Source organism: Engystomops pustulosus, chromosome 2, assembly GCF_040894005.1.
Source record: "Engystomops pustulosus chromosome 2, aEngPut4.maternal, whole genome shotgun sequence".
NCBI classification, from domain to species: domain Eukaryota; kingdom Metazoa; phylum Chordata; class Amphibia; order Anura; family Leptodactylidae; genus Engystomops; species Engystomops pustulosus.
The window spans coordinates 184,278,912-184,296,977 of record NC_092412.1 but is presented as its reverse complement, the minus strand read 5'-3'; the positions used below and the strand labels follow the sequence as shown (position 1 = coordinate 184,296,977).

The 18,066-nt window shown below is 41.5% G+C and overlaps 1 protein-coding gene across 16 annotated transcripts in view; it reads left to right on the top strand.

Annotated features, from left to right (window-relative positions):
• NFASC (neurofascin) overlaps window positions 1-18,066 on the top strand; it is a 124,370-nt gene that overhangs the window by 71,153 nt on the left and 35,151 nt on the right. For 9 of the 16 annotated variants that reach the window (XR_011853303.1, XM_072137535.1, XM_072137533.1 and 6 more), the window contains 6 exons: window positions 553-700; window positions 940-1,064; window positions 4,330-4,374; window positions 4,825-4,926; window positions 15,828-16,025; window positions 16,181-16,251. Coding sequence is in view for 15 of the 16 variants with exons in the window: in XM_072137535.1 (XP_071993636.1) it covers window positions 553-700; window positions 940-1,064; window positions 4,330-4,374; window positions 4,825-4,926; window positions 15,828-16,025; window positions 16,181-16,251 (689 nt within the window). In the remaining variant the exon portion in view is untranslated. The remainder of the gene's footprint in view (window positions 1-552; window positions 701-939; window positions 1,065-4,329; window positions 4,375-4,824; window positions 4,927-15,827; window positions 16,026-16,180; window positions 16,252-18,066) is intronic. The other 7 variants (XM_072137536.1, XM_072137547.1, XM_072137544.1 and 4 more) reach the window with 1 other exon arrangement.

Here is an 18,066-nt window from a genome sequence, read left to right as displayed (position 1 = left end):
ACTTTTTGAAGTGCTGTAAGCTGTTTACAGACCATGGCTTTTGCTGGAAAATTCAACTAAACAAAAGTCAAGAAATTTTGACTAGATCGACTGAACTGTATATGACCTATTAACTCACGTCCTCATCATGGTGGATGTTTACTGCAGCATGGTGCTGTCGCCATCTTGGATTTAATCAGCAATCCCCGTAATGTGGGGGGCGCCCACTTTCTATGACAGCTGCCCCTTCATTTTTTGTCTTTGATTTTCAGGGTTTTTTATTTTTTGGGGGACTTTTTAGGTACATGTATGGAATTAAGCATGAGGTCAGTTGTACTTTGTTTTGGACCTTAAGTCTCTAATTTCCACCTGAAAAGTCACAAAACAAAAAAAAATTCTATCTTGGAAAGATACATTTAGGAACACTGCAACAGACACAACCACCGACTAACTTATTAAGACCCCTGGCATAGCAGCAAAAATGCACCTCAAATGACCCAGAAAACCTGCAAAAAGAAGAGAACAAAAACAGATCAAAATAAAGATACATATCCCCCATACACTTGTTTGCAGAGCCTACCCGTATTATAAAGGGTCCTGAAGATCAGATAGCCAAACGAGGCACCACTGTACGCCTGGATTGTCGCGTCAGGAGTGATCCAACACTAAGATTAATGGTGACATGGATGAAGGATGATACACAACTGCACATTGGCAGCAGGTGAGTATGAGCAAAAAGCTAAACTGCAATACATGACCACCTTATGTTAGTTAAAAGGAAAAATTCAAAGGTGGTTCTCCAGATAAAATATTACCTATGCACTTAATTTACTTCTGTGAGACCCCAGGAATTCTGCTTTTGTGGCCTTACACATTCTGTGTGGTTTACGCTGTATCTATCTACTGCAATGCCTCTTAAATACTTGACTTCCGCTTCGCTGTCTTTTATGGGTCTTCTAGAATGTCGAAAGAAGGGGACGCTCTCACTATCTTTGGGGTAGCAGAAAGAGACCAAGGCGCATACACCTGCGTGGCTAGAACAGAACTGGATCAGGACTTTGCTAAAGCGTATCTCACTATTCAGGGTACTTACATTTATTACAATTCTTTTTGTTGTTGATCTGGTAATGAAAATGATAGGATTCATACAAATCTGCAAATGCTGTTGGACAAATGTCTTTTTTCAACCATATTATGTAACTATGTAACAATGTAACTATGATGTCTTGTGCTTAGGGTATTTGTAAAACATAAAATAGAGAAATATTCTCAAAATTTACCTCTATCACTATACTCCTTTAAGTGTATTGAAAAAATGTATATTTTTTTTGTCGTTTTAAGAACTTTGGATGTAAGCCAATAAGTACTAGATTAATATAGTCTCATTTTTATGTATAAAAATGCACACATTGGCCCACATTTTTTATAGCCCCTGTCTCTTATGCAACACATTTGTGGCGGCACTATATCCGACACAATAGAAATTTCCGGTGCACAGTCGAAGGGGGCGCCACATTTATCACGTAGTGTCTGACAGAATAATGTTGCACACTCCATGTTAAAGGTGCACCAAAAAAATGTGCAGTGCGGGGGGCGCTACAATTCATGAATCTGGCACACACTGCAAATTACACAGGCAAACTGCACTGGTAAATGTGGGCCATTGAGAATTGCACACATGTTTAACAAAAAAAATGAAGATAAGTGTTACTAATTCTTGCATATATTAGATCTTATAGATATATACACTCACCGGCCACTTTATTAGGTACACCTGTCCAACTGCTGGTTAACACTTAATTTCTGATCAGCCAATCACATGGCGGCAACTCAGTGCATTTAGGCATGTAGACATGGTCAAGACAATCTCCTGCAGTTCAAACCGACCATCAGTATGCGGAACAAAGGTGATTTGAGTGCCTTTGAACGTGGCATGGTTGTTGGTGCCAGAAGGGCTGGTCTGAGTATTTCAGAAACGGCTGATCTACTGGGATTTTCACGCACAACCATCTCTAGGGTTTACAGAGAATGGTCCGAAAAAGAAAAAACATCCAGTGAGCGGCAGTTCTGTGGGCGGAAATGCCTTGTTGATGCCAGAGGTCAGAGGAGAATGGGCAGACTGGTTCGAGCTGATGGAAAGGCAACAGTGACTCAAATCGCCACCCGTTACAACCAAGGTAGGCAGAAGAGCATCTCTGAACGCACAGTACGTCGAACTTTGAGGCAGATGGGCTACAGCAGCAAAAGACCACACCAGGTGCCACTCCTTTCAGCTAAGAACAGGAAACTGAGGCTACAATTTGCACAAGCCATGCGCCATGTCATAAAGCTGGAATCATCTCAGACTGGTTTCTTGAACATGACAATGAGTTCACTGTACCCAAATGGCCTCCACAGTCACCAGATCTCAATCCAATAGAGCATCTTTGGGATGTGGTGGAACGGGAGATTCGCATCACGGATGTGCAGTCAACAAATCTGCGGCAACTGTGTGATGCCATCATGTCAATATGGACCAAAATCTCTGAGGAATGCTTCCAGCACCTTGTTGAATCTATGCCACGAAGAATTGAGGCAGTTCTGAAGGCAAAAGGGGGTCCAACCCGTTACTAGCATGGTGTACCTAATAAAGTGGCCGGTGAGTGTACAGACATGGAGTAAAAAATCCAGGAAATTATTTTCCGTATTTATTTCCTGGAAACTGTAAATAAGACATCAAGAATGCACATATTGGTAGAAAGCAGGAGCAGATGGATTATTCCCTTCTAAAAAAATGGAATATATGAAGCTATATACCGTATATTCCAGCGTATAAGACGACTTTTGAAGACAGAAAAATCTTCTGTCTTGTCTGGGGTCGTCTTATACGCCGATTATCCCGACCGCCCGCCGTATTCACGGCGGTGGTCGGGTCCCGGTGCATGGAGAGGGCTCATGAGCTGAGCCCTCTCCATAGCCGGTAAGTCTTTGCTGCATATTGCAGCAAAGGCTTACCGGTAACACCCGCGATTGGTGCTAGCAGCCGGCAGCCTCAAAAAGACATCGGGGCGCATACTCACCCTCCGGTGGCCCCGATGTCTGCGCGGCTCGTCTTCAGTCTTTCGCGCCGTCTTCTTTCTTCTGCTGTGTTTTGTATGCGTTGGAAAAGGGGTAGTCTTATACGGCGAATATATCTTAAACTCTATATTTTAAACAGGAAAGTAGGGGGGTATTCTTATACACCAGGTCGTCTTATACGCCGGAATATACGGTAATCTATATTTGGCTCCATTCAACAAGGCAGCTGATATTTTCAACTGAAAGGCTTTTGTTGTAGATCATTAATGATCTATTCTTTGAATGGCCACAAATATTAAAGCAGTGTTGGCCTCGATCCTAGCCTATTCCCCCAATCAATGTTTTTTAGTGTTAGGGCTGTGATCCCCAACCATTTTTGTAATTAGGGAGAGGATACAAACACATTTCTTTTCATGGGACAGATCCTCCCTCTGATCCTTTGGGAAAACAAATTTGCATGCCCTGCCCTTACCCTATAACTAACCCCAACCATATGTTAACCCACAAACTATATTACCCCCACTTACTGGCCCCTTTTCCTTAAGCTATTCTTATGATGTCTCCTGTAGCCCCCTCTTATAATGTCCCTTTCTTGATGCTATTCCCCTTTTATTGCCCTCTTTTCTGTAGCTGCTGTGTATTGGGGGGGTTTAAATTCAGATTTATATCAGCAGTTCAGTCACATTTCGGGACCAGGTGTTCCACGACCCGGTGTTGGTGGTTTTATAATCATTTTCACATTGATTTTGTGGTGGAACTGGGGTGAGGAAAAAAATGTGATATGTTAATTATTGCCACAGTTTCTTATGGGGGTTGGAGCAGGAACCCAACACTTTGCCCTAGATTTCTTTTGTGATTTCTGTGACTTTATTTACATGTATTTCTGCTGCATGAACAGTGCACCATACATCAGCCACAGTGCTGGGTACTACAGCACTGGTTTACTAAAGTGGAAGAGACAACGTAAGGGACTTGTTTTATGTTATGCAATCTATTCATGGTTATAATTGCCATATATTTAATATCCCTAAAGCACAGGCTTATCTGTAGATTTCAATGTAAACCCATAAATAGTTTTGAGAACCAATAACCAGGTGCCTCAGAACTGCATTGATACAATCCTCTTTGATACAACTCACTTTTGGTCTGTAAGGTTCATCAGGAGAAAGATTACCAAAACATTTTACCTTAAAAACTAGTTAACATGTCTAAAATCTGAGACCAATCTGCTTGTTTCGCTTTTTGATCCCTTAAATACATTAACTGTGTTAACATATCCGTATTTGTTTTCAGAGTCCTCCACCTCACCTACTAGCCCACTGACATCAGAACAAAGAGGTAACCTTTCCCTACTAATATTCCCACCCTGTTGGCTACACCATGGCATGTTGTCCAAAATACAGTACAAATGCTTGTTGCTAAATCAGAATAAGATCCTCAGAATGACTTTTTAACATTATCTTAACATGCACAGTAGTTAACTTAAAAGGGTTTTATAACTTCACTTTATTGTGGGCCTATCCAATATCAGATCAGGGAGGTCCAGCTCTTGTCATTGAAGGACCTACAGCATTCTGAGGACTGAGGCAACTCCTTCAAATGTCTGATCGTCAGTCAGTGATACCAAGAGTCTGACCACCATCATTTTGTTTTATGATGTTTGCCTATCCTAAGGGTACTGGAAAACTTTTTAGCATCATATATTAAGGAACCAAGCTGAAGTTATTCCTTATGAAGGCATAAGGCCTTAAGCTGTATCTATCGTAATTTCATGTATACTATCTGTAGATAAACCAGACCCTCCCATGGATTTGGAGCTAACCGACCTTGCAGAAAGAAGCGTCCGACTCACATGGACACCAGGTGATGATAACAACAGCCCAATAACAGGTAAGTAGAAAATTGTATATTTTTTGGACACAGAAGAAACTACCTAGGAATCACATTTATTAAAAACCTTAGTTTAACTAAGCCTTGGTGTATTTTGTGCTTCTTTGTTTTTGGGCTTATCAGTAAGGCATGTTACAAACCATATTAATTCAATTTGCTTATCATTTGTGTTTTTATCTTTTTTTACCACCAAAAATAAATAAATGCATTTCTATAAATGATGTATTATATGTGTGCTCATTTGAGATTTGAGTGCATTTTTGATTAATGCATAGAATTAATTGAAAAAAGTTGTACAAAATTGCTGTAGTAAAGATAACTGGTTGGTGGTGGTTTGAGGGCCTTCGTGTTCGTGACAGTGTCTGGTTAAACAAAAACTCACTGAAATTAATAAAGCATTATTATTGATTTGATTTTGTGTGGGTTTTCATCATATTGCTACATTTTTGTGTTGATCCTAGACAAACACTTTATTTATGACAATTATGTAACGTGTGAGAAGACCAGGCATAATTCCCCTTACTTTTTATGCTAGATAAGCTTTGCCTGTGTTAAAAACACTGAAAGCTACATTGCCTGGTTTGGCAGGTTCCTTTTGACACGAGTCACGAACAGTGAATGGGACCACAACACTTGCCATGGTGTATAGGTGTAATCATATTGGCTCTGAATAATAATCTGATAAGTTATTTATTTGTCACTTGAATTTAAAAAAAATCCTACTTCCCATAACATGGCACACAATATTATAAACTATATTTTATAATATAAATAGTTCCAGTTAGATGTAGAATACAAGCTGTTATAGGGTTCTGTAAGCTAAAAATTAAAAAAGTTTTTTTGGTTGTGGAAGGTGGGGAATAGAAAACTGAAACATTAAAACAGAATTTACTGAAATACTTTTCAGTGTTAAAGCAAATGTGTCTTTAGGACACACATTTTCACCTAATGATTGGTTCTCATAGCCTGTTTACTACTATACCTGATCTGCTTTTATATTTAACCCCTTAGCGCTCCGCGCCGTAGCTGTACTGCGCAGCTTCCCACTATTGGCGCTCAGCGCAGTACAGCTACTGCGCGAGCGCATACTATTTTAGAATTGTCACCACGTCGCGAGACGTGGTGACATCGGGCTGAAATTTGGGTGACAGAGGCAGGAGGAGTTCCTGTCTCCGTCACCCGACCAATCAAATTGGTCCCGCCCGCCGATCGCCGTGATTGGCCAGTCAAACCTGACTGGCCAATTACAGCGATTTTAGGCTAAAAAACGTGCTTTTAGCACTTTCCTCTTCCTCCAGCGGCACCATTTTGGTTTGGTATCGCTGGAGAGAGGAAAGAGCGTTACTGTGTGCACCAAAATACACTTTTACACTATAAATAGTGTTCTGATCCTTATCTGATCCCTATTGTTCCCTACAAATTCCCATCCTATCTGTTTTTTCCTGTGTCCTGTGTGTTCCCTGTGTGATCGCCTTGTGTGATCCCACGTGTCTTCCGTTTTTCCCTGTCTGTCCCTTCTGAACCCAAACGCACTTTTCAGTGCGCTGTGTTAGCGTTGTTCTGCACTGGACGCACTTTTCAGTGCGCCGTGTGAATAGCGCTGCACAGAATCTTTAGCAATCTTAGCGGTAGTTAGTTTGTCTTAGGGCAAGCTAGGTGCATTTGTAGCGCCTTTTTGCGCGGTGCACATAGGTTTTTTTTCGGTGCCTGGTAATATTTTTTTCCAGAACGCCGTAGGTGTACCCGTACATAGCTACTTTTTGTGTGTGCCATCTGTGCGGCTGGTCCGTGTGGCTTGGTGTGCATTATCTTTTTTTTTTGTGTGCTATCTGTGCGGCTTGTCCGTGTAGTTTAGTGCGCATTATTTTTTTTGTGTGCTATCTGTGCGGCTTGTCCGTGTAGTTTAGTACGCATTATTTTTTGTGTGTGCCATCTGTGCGGCTTGTCCGTGTAGTTTGGTGTGCATTACCTTTTTTTTTGTGTGCTATCTGTGCGGCTTGTCCGTGTAGTTTAGTGCGCATTATTTTTTTTGTGTGCTATCTGTGCGGCTTGTCCGTGTAGTTTAGTGCGCATTATTTTTTTTGTGTGCTATCTGTGCGGCTTGTCCGTGTAGTTTAGTGCGCATTATTTTTTGTGTGCCATCTGTGCGGCTGGTCCGTGTGGCTTGGTGTGCATTATCTTTTTTTTTGTGTGCTATCTGTGCAGCTTGTCCGTGTAGTTTAGTGCACATTATTTTTTTGTGTGTGCCATCTGTGCGGCTTGTCCGTGTAGTTTGGTGCGCATTATCTTTTTTTTTTTGTGTGCTATCTGTGCGGCTTGTCCGTGTAGTTTAGTGCACATTATTTTTTGTGTGTGCCATCTGTGCGGCTTGTCCGTGTAGTTTGGTGTGCATTATATTTTTTTTTTGTGTGCCTGCTAGACGGTTTATCCGTGTAGTTTGGTGCACATTATCTAATTTTTCTTGTTCTCTATTTTTTTTTGTGTGCAATGTCTCAGAAGACGTACACCGTGTTGGAGGCATATAACATGCTTGCCTCTGACACCGAGTCAGCTAGTGGGGATGATGGTCCCTTTTACCTATCATCATCCTCCTGCTCATCTTCCAGTGACCTGGAAGGACCCCCAAGAAGGCGCCGTAGGGTTCCAGGGACTTCTGCAATTGAAGTGCCTGGGACTTCTGCAGGAGAAGTGCCTGGGACTTCTGCAGGAGAAGTGCCTGGGACTTCTGCAGGAGAAGTGCCTGGGACTTCTGCAGGAGAAGTTTCTGGGACTTCTGCAGGAGAAGCGTCTGGGGCTTCCACTGACCCCACATGGGTAGCCCCAGATAATTATACCCCTCAGGTCCCTGACTTTTTGGGCCTTCTTGGCATTAACTTTGACACGACAGGGCTCAGAGCTGTAGACTTTTTTAAGTTTTTTTTTGATGAGGAGCTGCTAAATATTATTATATTTCAGACAAATCTCTACGCTGCACAACATATTGCCCAAAACCCCACGTCCTTTTATGCACAACCCTACAGGTGGACCCCTGTCACTGCAGCAGAGATGTACAAGTATTGGGGCATAATACTCCTTATGGGGATAGTAAAGAAGCCTTCAATCAGGGACTACTGGAGCACAGATATACTGTACCACACCCCCATGTTCCGCATGGCAATGGGCAGGATGCGCTTTGAAGCCATCCATAAGTTTTTGCACTACACTGACAACACACAGTGCCCACCCAGAGGTGACCCCAGTTATGATCGGTTATTTAAGGTCAGGCCCATATTAGATCATTTTAGTGCCAAGTTTGCCCAGGCATATACTCCCGCCAAACATGTGAGCATAGACGAGTCCCTGGTACAATTCAAAGGGAGACTTCAATTCCGCCAGTACCTGCCCAATAAGAGGGCAAGATATGGTGTGAAAATGTATAAGCTGTGCGAAAGTTCATCAGGGTACACATACAAGTTCAGGGTATATGAAGGGAAGGACTCCACTATAGTGCCCCCAGAATGCCCCCCCTTCCTGGGTGTTACAGGGAAGATAGTGTGGGATTTAGTGCACCCACTGCTGGACCAGGGCTACCACCTCTACCTGGACAATTTCTACACCAGCACCACCCTGTTCAAGTGCCTCACTTCCAGAAATACTGCGGCATGCGGCACTGTACGCAGAAATCAGAGAGGTCTCCCTAAGTCGCTGCTTGGGCAAAAACTTAAAAGGCACGAAAGCAGGGCACTATGCAGCGACTCTGTATTGTGTGTTAAGTACAAGGACAAGAGAGAGGTCCTTGTATTAACCACAATACATGAGCACACCACCACCCCTGTCCCAGTACGAGGTGCCAGTACAGAAACCCCCAAGCCAGACTGTATTTTAGATTATAACAAATACATGGGAGGGGTGGACTTGTCTGACCAGGTGCTTCAGCCGTACAATGCCATGCGGAAGTCGAGGGTGTGGTACAAGAAGCTGGCCGTGCACATCATGCAGATGGCATTGTATAATGCTTATGTGCTGCATTGATATGCCGGCCAGAGGGGAACTTTCCTGGAATTTCAAGAGATAGTAATAAAGTACTTTCTTTTTGGAGACCAGGAAGGGGGGAGTGCTAGCACATCTGGAAGTGAGGCCACATCACGTATTGTACCAGGGCAGCACTTTCCAGGAGTAGTTCCCCAAACAGCCAGCAAGGGAAGGTCACAAAAGAGGTGCAGGGTGTGCTCCAAAAATGGCATTCGGAAGGACACCATTCATCACTGTGAGACATGCCCAGAAAAACCAGGGTTATGTATGAAAGATTGCTTCCGAATTTATCATACATCCCTGGATTTTTAGAGTACCCTGTTGTTACCCTGACGCACAGCTTATACATCATGCCGCACCTTCCCTTCTAAGCCCTGCCATGTGCCCAGCCTCTAGATTACTGTCCCGTATGCTTTACCCGGGAAAACATGCATCATGATTTTTAGGGTGTTTGTCTCCCATGGCAGCAGCTGGGCACAAAATGACATAATAGATATTTTTTACTATGCACTATCCATTTTGCACTTTTTCAGGGGTCCACCTGTGGGGTTAAAATGCTAACTATACCCCTAGATTAATTCATGGAGGGGTGTAGTTTCCAAAATAGGGTCAGTTCTTAGGGGTTTCTACTGTACTGGCCCCTATTGGCATCTACAAATCTTTCATGATGCCAAAAAGAAAAAAAAAAGTACAATGTCTGTGCTCCAACAAGTTATTCCCTTTTGAGCCCTGCCGTGTCACCATCCTACAGATTATTGCCTCCTATGGGGTATTGCCCTAACCGGGGTAACCCGCAGAATGATTTTTGATGTGTTTTTCCCTAGTGGCATGAGTTGGGCAAAATACTTTTGTCACTTCAATGGCATATTTGATAAATTGCAATACAACTGTTTCTCTGCACTACTCACTTTGTATTACATTTGAGCCAGCACCTTAGGGGTTAAAATACTCATACAAGCCTACATACATTCTTTGAGGGGTGCCCTTTCCAAAATGGGTTCACTACTTGGGAGTTTCTATTGTACTGGTACCTGGGGGGTACCCCCCATTACCAATCTAGTGAAAACGAAGCTTGAAAACCTAAATTGTGCTTCTTTCTTCCTGACCCCTGCCGTGTGCCCAGCCTGTAAATTATTGGCACATGTGTGGTATTGCCGTACTCAGGACAACCCCCAGAATGATTTTTGGGGTGTTTGTCTAAAGTGGCATGGGTTGGGCACAGTATATGAGGCACAAAAATGACTTTTTTGAGATAAAAACACAATTTTTACTCTGCACCATTTACTTTGCATTCAATTTTGACCAGCGTGTTGGGGGTTAAAATGATCATACAAGCCTACATACATTCTTTGAGGGGTGCCCTTTCCAAAATGGGTTCACTACTTGGGAGTTTCTATTGTACTGGTACCTCGGGGGTACCCCCCATTACCAATCTAGTGAAAACGAAGCTTGAAAACCTAAATTGTGCTTCTTTCTTCCTGACCCCTGCCGTGTGCCCAGCCTGTAAATTATTGGCACATGTGTGGTATTGCCGTACTCAGGACAACCCCCAGAATGATTTTTGGGGTGTTTGTCTAAAGTGGCATGGGTTGGGCACAGTATATGAGGCACAAAAATGACTTTTTTGAGATAAAAACACAATTTTTACTCTGCACCATTTACTTTGCATTCAATTTTGACCAGCGTGTTGGGGGTTAAAATGATCATACAAGCCTACATACATTCTTTGAGGGGTGCCCTTTCCAAAATGGGTTCACTACTTGGGAGTTTCTATTGTACTGGTACCTCGGGGGTACCCCCCATTACCAATCTAGTGAAAACGAAGCTTGAAAACCTAAATTGTGCTTCTTTCTTCCTGACCCCTGCCGTGTGCCCAGCCTGTAAATTATTGGCACATGTGTGGTATTGCCGTACTCAGGACAACCCCCAGAATGATTTTTGGGGTGTTTGTCTAAAGTGGCATGGGTTGGGCACAGTATATGAGGCACAAAAATGACTTTTTTGAGATAAAAACACAATTTTTACTCTGCACCATTTACTTTGCATTCAATTTTGACCAGCGTGTTGGGGGTTAAAATGATCATACAAGCCTACATACATTCTTTGAGGGGTGCCCTTTCCAAAATGGGTTCACTACTTGGGAGTTTCTATTGTACTGGTACCTCGGGGGTACCCCCCATTACCAATCTAGTGAAAACGAAGCTTGAAAACCTAAATTGTGCTTCTTTCTTCCTGACCCCTGCCGTGTGCCCAGCCTGTAAATTATTGGCACATGTGTGGTATTGCCGTACTCAGGACAACCCCCAGAATGATTTTTGGGGTGTTTGTCTAAAGTGGCATGGGTTGGGCACAGTATATGAGGCACAAAAATGACTTTTTTGAGATAAAAACACAATTTTTACTCTGCACCATTTACTTTGCATTCAATTTTGACCAGCGTGTTGGGGGTTAAAATGATCATACAAGCCTACATACATTCTTTGAGGGGTGCCCTTTCCAAAATGGGTTCACTACTTGGGAGTTTCTATTGTACTGGTACCTGGGGGGTACCCCCCATTACCAATCTAGTGAAAACGAAGCTTGAAAACCTAAATTGTGCTTCTTTCTTCCTGACCCCTGCCGTGTGCCCAGCCTGTAAATTATTGGCACATGTGTGGTATTGCCGTACTCAGGACAACCCTCAGAATGATTTTTGGGGTGTTTGTCTGAAGTGGCATGGGTTGGGCACAGTATATGAGGCACAAAAATGACTTTTTTGAGATAAAAACACAATTTTTACTCTGCACCATTTACTTTGCATTCAATTTTGACCAGCGTGTCGGGGGTTAAAATGCTCACCACAACCACCGATAAATTCTTTGAGGGGTCTAGTTTCCGTAATGGTATCATTTATTGGGGGTTTCTATTGCACTGGCACCTCACGGGCCCTGCCAACATGACATGGCACTCCAAATCCAAACGTGTGAAAACGGAGCTGGAAAATCAAAATTTCACTCCTTCCGTTCTCATCCCTTCTGTGTGCCCAGCCTGTAAATTATTGGCACATGTGTGGTATTGCCGTACTCGGGACAACCCGCAGAATGATTTTTGGGGTGTTTGTCTGAAGTGGCATGGGTTGGGCACAGTATATGAGGCACTAAAATGACATTTTTGAGATAAAAACGCAATTTTTACTCTGCACCATTTACTTTGCATTCAATTTTGACCAGCGTGTCGGGGGTTAAAATGCTCACCACAACCACCGATAAATTCTTTGAGGGGTCTAGTTTCCGTAATGGTATCATTTATTGGGGGTTTCTATTGCACTGGCACCTCACGGGCCCTGCCAACATGACATGGCACTCCAAATCCAAACATGTGAAAACGGAGCTGGAAAATCAAAATTTCACTCCTTCCGTTTTCATCCCTTCTGTGTGCCCAGTCTGTAAATTATTGGCACATGTGTGGTATTGCTGTACTCAGGACAACCCGCAGAATGATTTTTGGGGTGTTTGTCTAAAGTGGCATGGGTTGGGCACAGTATATGAGGCACTAAAATGACATTTTTGAGATAAAAACGCAATTTTTACTCTGCACCATTTACTTTGCATTTAATTTTGACCAGCGTGTCGGGGGTTAAAATGCTCACCACAACCACCGATAAATTCTTTGAGGGGTCTAGTTTCCGTAATGGTATCATTTATTGGGGGTTTCTATTGCACTGGCACCTCACGGGCACTGCCAACATGACATGGCACTCCAAATCCAAACATGTGAAAACGGAGCTGGAAAATCAAAATTTCATTCCTTCCGTTCTCATCCCTTCTGTGTGCCCAGCCTGTAAATTATTGGCACATGTGTGGTATTGCTGTACTCAGGACAACCCCCAGAATGATTTTTGGGGTGTTTGTCTAAAGTGGCACGGGTTGGGCACAGTATATGAGGCACTAAAATGACATTTTTGAGATAAAAACGCAATTTTTACTCTGCACCATTTACTTTGCATTTAATTTTGACCAGCGTGTCGGGGGTTAAAATGCTCACCACAACCACCGATAAATTCTTTGAGGGGTCTAGTTTCCGTAATGGTATCATTTATTGGGGGTTTCTATTGCACTGGCACCTCACGGGCACTGCCAACATGACATGGCACTCCAAATCCAAACATGTGAAAACGGAGCTGGAAAATCAAAATTTCATTCCTTCCGTTCTCATCCCTTCTGTGTGCCCAGTCTGTAAATTATTGGCACATGTGTGGTATTGCTGTACTCGGGACAACCTGCAGAATGATTTTTGGGGTGTTTGTCTAAAGTGGCACGGGTTGGGCACAGTATATGAGGCACTAAAATGACATTTTTGAGATAAAAACGCAATTTTTACTCTGCACCATTTGCTTTGCATTTAATTTTGACCAGCGTGTCGGGGGTTAAAATGCTCACCACAACCACCGATAAATTCTTTGAGGGGTCTAGTTTCCGTAATGGTATCATTTATTGGGGGTTTCTATTGCACTGGCACCTCACGGGCCCTGCCAACATGACATGGCACTCCAAATCCAAACATGTGAAAACGGAGCTGGAAAATCAAAATTTCACTCCTTCCGTTCTCATCCCTTCTGTGCGCCCAGTCTGTAAATTATTGGCACATGTGTGGTATTGCTGTACTCGGGACAACCTGCAGAATGATTTTTGGGGTGTTTGTCTAAAGTGGCACGGGTTGGGCACAGTATATGAGGCACTAAAATGACATTTTTGAGATAAAAACGCAATTTTTACTCTGCACCATTTGCTTTGCATTTAATTTTGACCAGCGTGTCGGGGGTTAAAATGCTCACCACAACCACCGATAAATTCTTTGAGGGGTCTAGTTTCCGTAATGGTATCATTTATTGGGGGTTTCTATTGCACTGGCACCTCACGGGCCCTGCCAACATGACATGGCACTCCAAATCCAAACATGTGAAAACGGAGCTGGAAAATCAAAATTTCACTCCTTCCGTTCTCATCCCTTCTGTGCGCCCAGTCTGTAAATTATTGGCACATGTGTGGTATTGCTGTACTCGGGACAACCCGCAGAATGATTTTTGGGGTGTTTGTCTAAAGTGGCATGGGTTGGGCACAGTATATGAGGCACTAAAATGACATTTTTGAGATAAAAACACAATTTTTACTCTGCACCATTTACTTTGCATTCAATTTTGACCAGCGTGTCGGGGGTTAAAATGCTCACCACAACCACCGATAAATTCTTTGAGGGGTCTAGTTTCCGAAATGGTGACATTTTGGGGGGTTTTCTATTGTACTTTTACTTCAGGGGCTCTTCAATTACACTGTGGCACCACAAAATATTTGCAGCCAAATTGGCCTTCCAAATTCCCGGTATCGCTAACTCTGTTCTGGACATCGATGTGCGGGGAAACAGCAGCTGACATCCACATGTCTGGTATTGCCGTACTCGGAAGAAGCAGGGCAAGAAATTAGGAATATATATTTACCTCAAATTCCTTCTGAATGTATCCGTTTTAGGGCTAAATTGGAAAGATTGAAATCAAAAATTGAAATTTCAAAATTTCCACTCCATTTTCATATGCTTCCGGAAAAATAATTAAAGGGTTAACAGACTTCTTAAATGCTGATTTGAATAGGTTGAGATGTTAGGTTCATAAAATGGTGTTACTTGTGGGGGTATATAGTACATAAGCCTTTATACGGCACTTCCAAACTGAATTGATCACCAAAAAGTTCGCATTTTTCAAATTTCAAGAAAATCTGAGAAGTTGCTACTAAAACTTCAAACCTTCTCACATCCATAAAAATAATGGAAACGTAAAACAAATAATGGATATAAAAAGAAGACCAATGGCAAAAGGTTTCTATCAAAAAAAATTTGTGGTATCACTTTTTGTCTAAAAATTATAACATTTGAAACTTTGAAAATAGTCATTTTTTTCAAATTTTTCCTAAATTTTTGAATTTTTACCCCCCAAAAAAGGAACGGATCACCGAAATGACACTACTAACATAAACTACAATGTCTCACGAGAAAACAATCTCAAAATCACAGAGATATCTTAAAGCGTTGAAAAGTTATTACCACAGGAAGAGACACTGGTCAAATTTCCAAAAAAAGTTGCGAGCCTTAACCTGCAAACAGGCTGCGTCCTTAAGGGGTTAATATTACTGCTTACATTCATTTTTAAAAGTTGATAAAAAATATATTTTGCTCCCTGCAAGCAAACTGCATTGAGTCACAAAGTCTTCTTCATTATCTTTACGTAAACGACCCAATAAACAGTGGACCATAGAGCACTCTGCGCTCAAGAAGACTTCTGATGATTGTTTTAATCTTTAGGCAGATAAGAATTTACTTGGCAATGCATTTTCAGCTCCGAAAATGGGCCTTCCTAAGGCATAAGCCGTTTACTGGGTCGTTTACGTGTTGTCAAGTATCCACTCCGTTTCCTGGAACAAGGAGTGGGTGTGGGACATGGGAAGGAATCGGCTACCTCAATGCTCTTGGTGGAATTTTTATCCACTGATGGTAGAGTTCACAGGTTTGTTCCATATTTATTATATATACACTGCTCTAACAACTCTTTAAAACTGAGTGGAAACTCTAATGTTGATTATAAGACCAAATTGGGAAGCAGCATTATAAAGGCTATGGGAAAATGTAATTAAGTGAAAATGTGAATTCCTGATGACAGGTTCCCTTTAAGGGATCAATGACTCCCATCTTATATATGAGGACTGTATGTTTGACTGTATGTTTGGCATCCTACAATTTCCTTCTTATTGATCACAAGTTTATTATTTCTCATTTAAAGAAACTCAAGCTCCTTTCCCCTTTGTTCTTTTCCTAAGCAGTTATTTGGTCAGACATTCTGAATATTTTTTTTTTTTTGCTGTCAGGTTTTATTATACAATTTGAGGAGAACCGTTACCAGCCTGGAACCTGGCACAACCTTGCCTCAGTTCCTGGTAATGTGAACTCTGCTTTGCTTCGTCTTTCTCCTTATGTCAACTACCAGTTTCGTGTTCTGGCACTAAATGATCTTGGAAGCAGCATGCCGAGCCCATCATCAGAGAGATACCAAACTAATGGGTCACGTGAGTGACAAGTTTATGTTTTGATAATTTTTCATGTAGCTAAGCTTTTGTTACTATTCCTGTCATTAAACTGATATTTTTTAGTATTTGAAGTTAAAATCCCTTTATTATACCATTGTATTGTCATATGCTTAAGTCTTGTTTCATTTTTTTAGCCCCAGAAGTTAATCCTGGTGACATACGTGGAGCAGGAACTCGCAAAGACAACATGGAGATTACATGGACAGTAAGTAATTCTTTTGCTACCAGTGTGAGAAGGGGGAGGGAAACCTGATTTACACTAACTGTGGAATAGCGGGAAGACAGGTAGGAATTAAAGAAGCAAACGGGAACATTTTTCTTTAGAAAAAGTATTAGAAAATGTATTATTATAATCATTTATTTATGCAAATGTGTTAAAAGTTAAAAAGTGTTAAAAGTTTAGTTACGTTTCAAATTAAGCTACCAAAGGGCCCCTCCATTATTATAAAGAATAGACCCAATAAAGATTACCAAAATTAATCAAATTATTTTATTAGTCTAAATATGTTGATACTTTATAGTTAGAATCTTTTATTTGCACCACGTACGTACTGGTAATTTTTTTAAAACATGTAATATTTTTTCTCTTTTATCCTGTTCATAATCATTATTAAACCAGCATTCCTGGCGAATTGTGTGTTTTTGATAATGTTAGCTTACTTGCTGTGACCAGTTGCTGCTGGTCTCAAGATGGCCGCCCCTCTATGTTGTTATACTACAATTTCCATGAAGCATTTCCTCTTTCTTCTTTCTTGCTTGTTCACATTATGCATATTGTGTCATCTTGCTGGGTGCCACATCCCACATGCGTGTGCGTTTTGGGGATTTAGTCATACAGTTTCGATGAATCTGACATACAGATTCTGTCAGAATCTGGTGTCATCTGCTATGAAAGAGGACACACAAGCTGCTACATTCAGGTTGTACACTGGTTGTTACAATGAAAATCGAGTACTAAACAAAGTGGAGGTCTGTTCAAAGTGATAAATTTGATCTTGAGAAAGGTGTATTATTTTTAGTAACATTAAATTGGGTATTTTATAATACAGGCAGTCCCCGGGTTACGTACAAGATAGGGTCCGGAGGTTTGTTCTTAAGTTGAATCTATATGTAAGTAGAAACCGTATACTTTATAATTGTAGATCCAGACAAAAAAAAAATTTTGGCCCCAGTGACAATTGGAGTTTAAACTTTTTTTGCTGTAAGGGGTACAAGGATTATCAATAAATCATTACAGACACCTTACAGCTGATTATTGCAATCGGGGACTATAGTAAAGCATTCAGCAATCAATAATAAAGCATTATTAGCCAGTGGAGAACCCCTTTAAGGTTAAAGCACAATTTCAGTGTTATTCAGTGTTGTGATTACCAAATTGTTATATGCGATCGCCCCTTTAAAAAGCGACTTGTCTTTTTCTTTCCAAAGTTATGGCATTTTCTTTTCTGAAGATTAGAAAATTTAAAAAAAAGTAAAAATCTTCAGCTGCAGTGAAGTGCAGGGAGACTAACCTCCTCCTGTATCTCCCCTGAAGCTGAGTCAATTTGAGATTGCCCTTACTTCTTATGATACCTTGTGTTCACTCATTCCATAATTTAGCAGTAAATCCACTAAACTAAAAAGAAGTAAATCCACTGAACACTGCATAGTGTACACATCGGATGTATAAAAAGACTACTCATACAGGTTTCATCACATGGAGGAACATGTGGCATGTAATAAGTAGTAGAAACCAGCATTGAAATAGTCTGGGATATGTGAGCACTAAGTGTTCATAGCTCCTCTACACTTTGCAGAAATGGGCAAGCTGGCCAGGCACTTAAGACCAGATTAACACAACATTCTCAATCTAAGAAACATGGTCTGTATGGTGAACAAATTTACAGCCTGCTTGTACCAAGAATAGTAAAAATTTCACATATGACTACGGCAAATAGATTATGTATTCACATGCCAATATATGTGTAGTAAAACTCAATGGAAGCAACACTTTGCTTTGGTACTTTGGTACTTCTTCTCC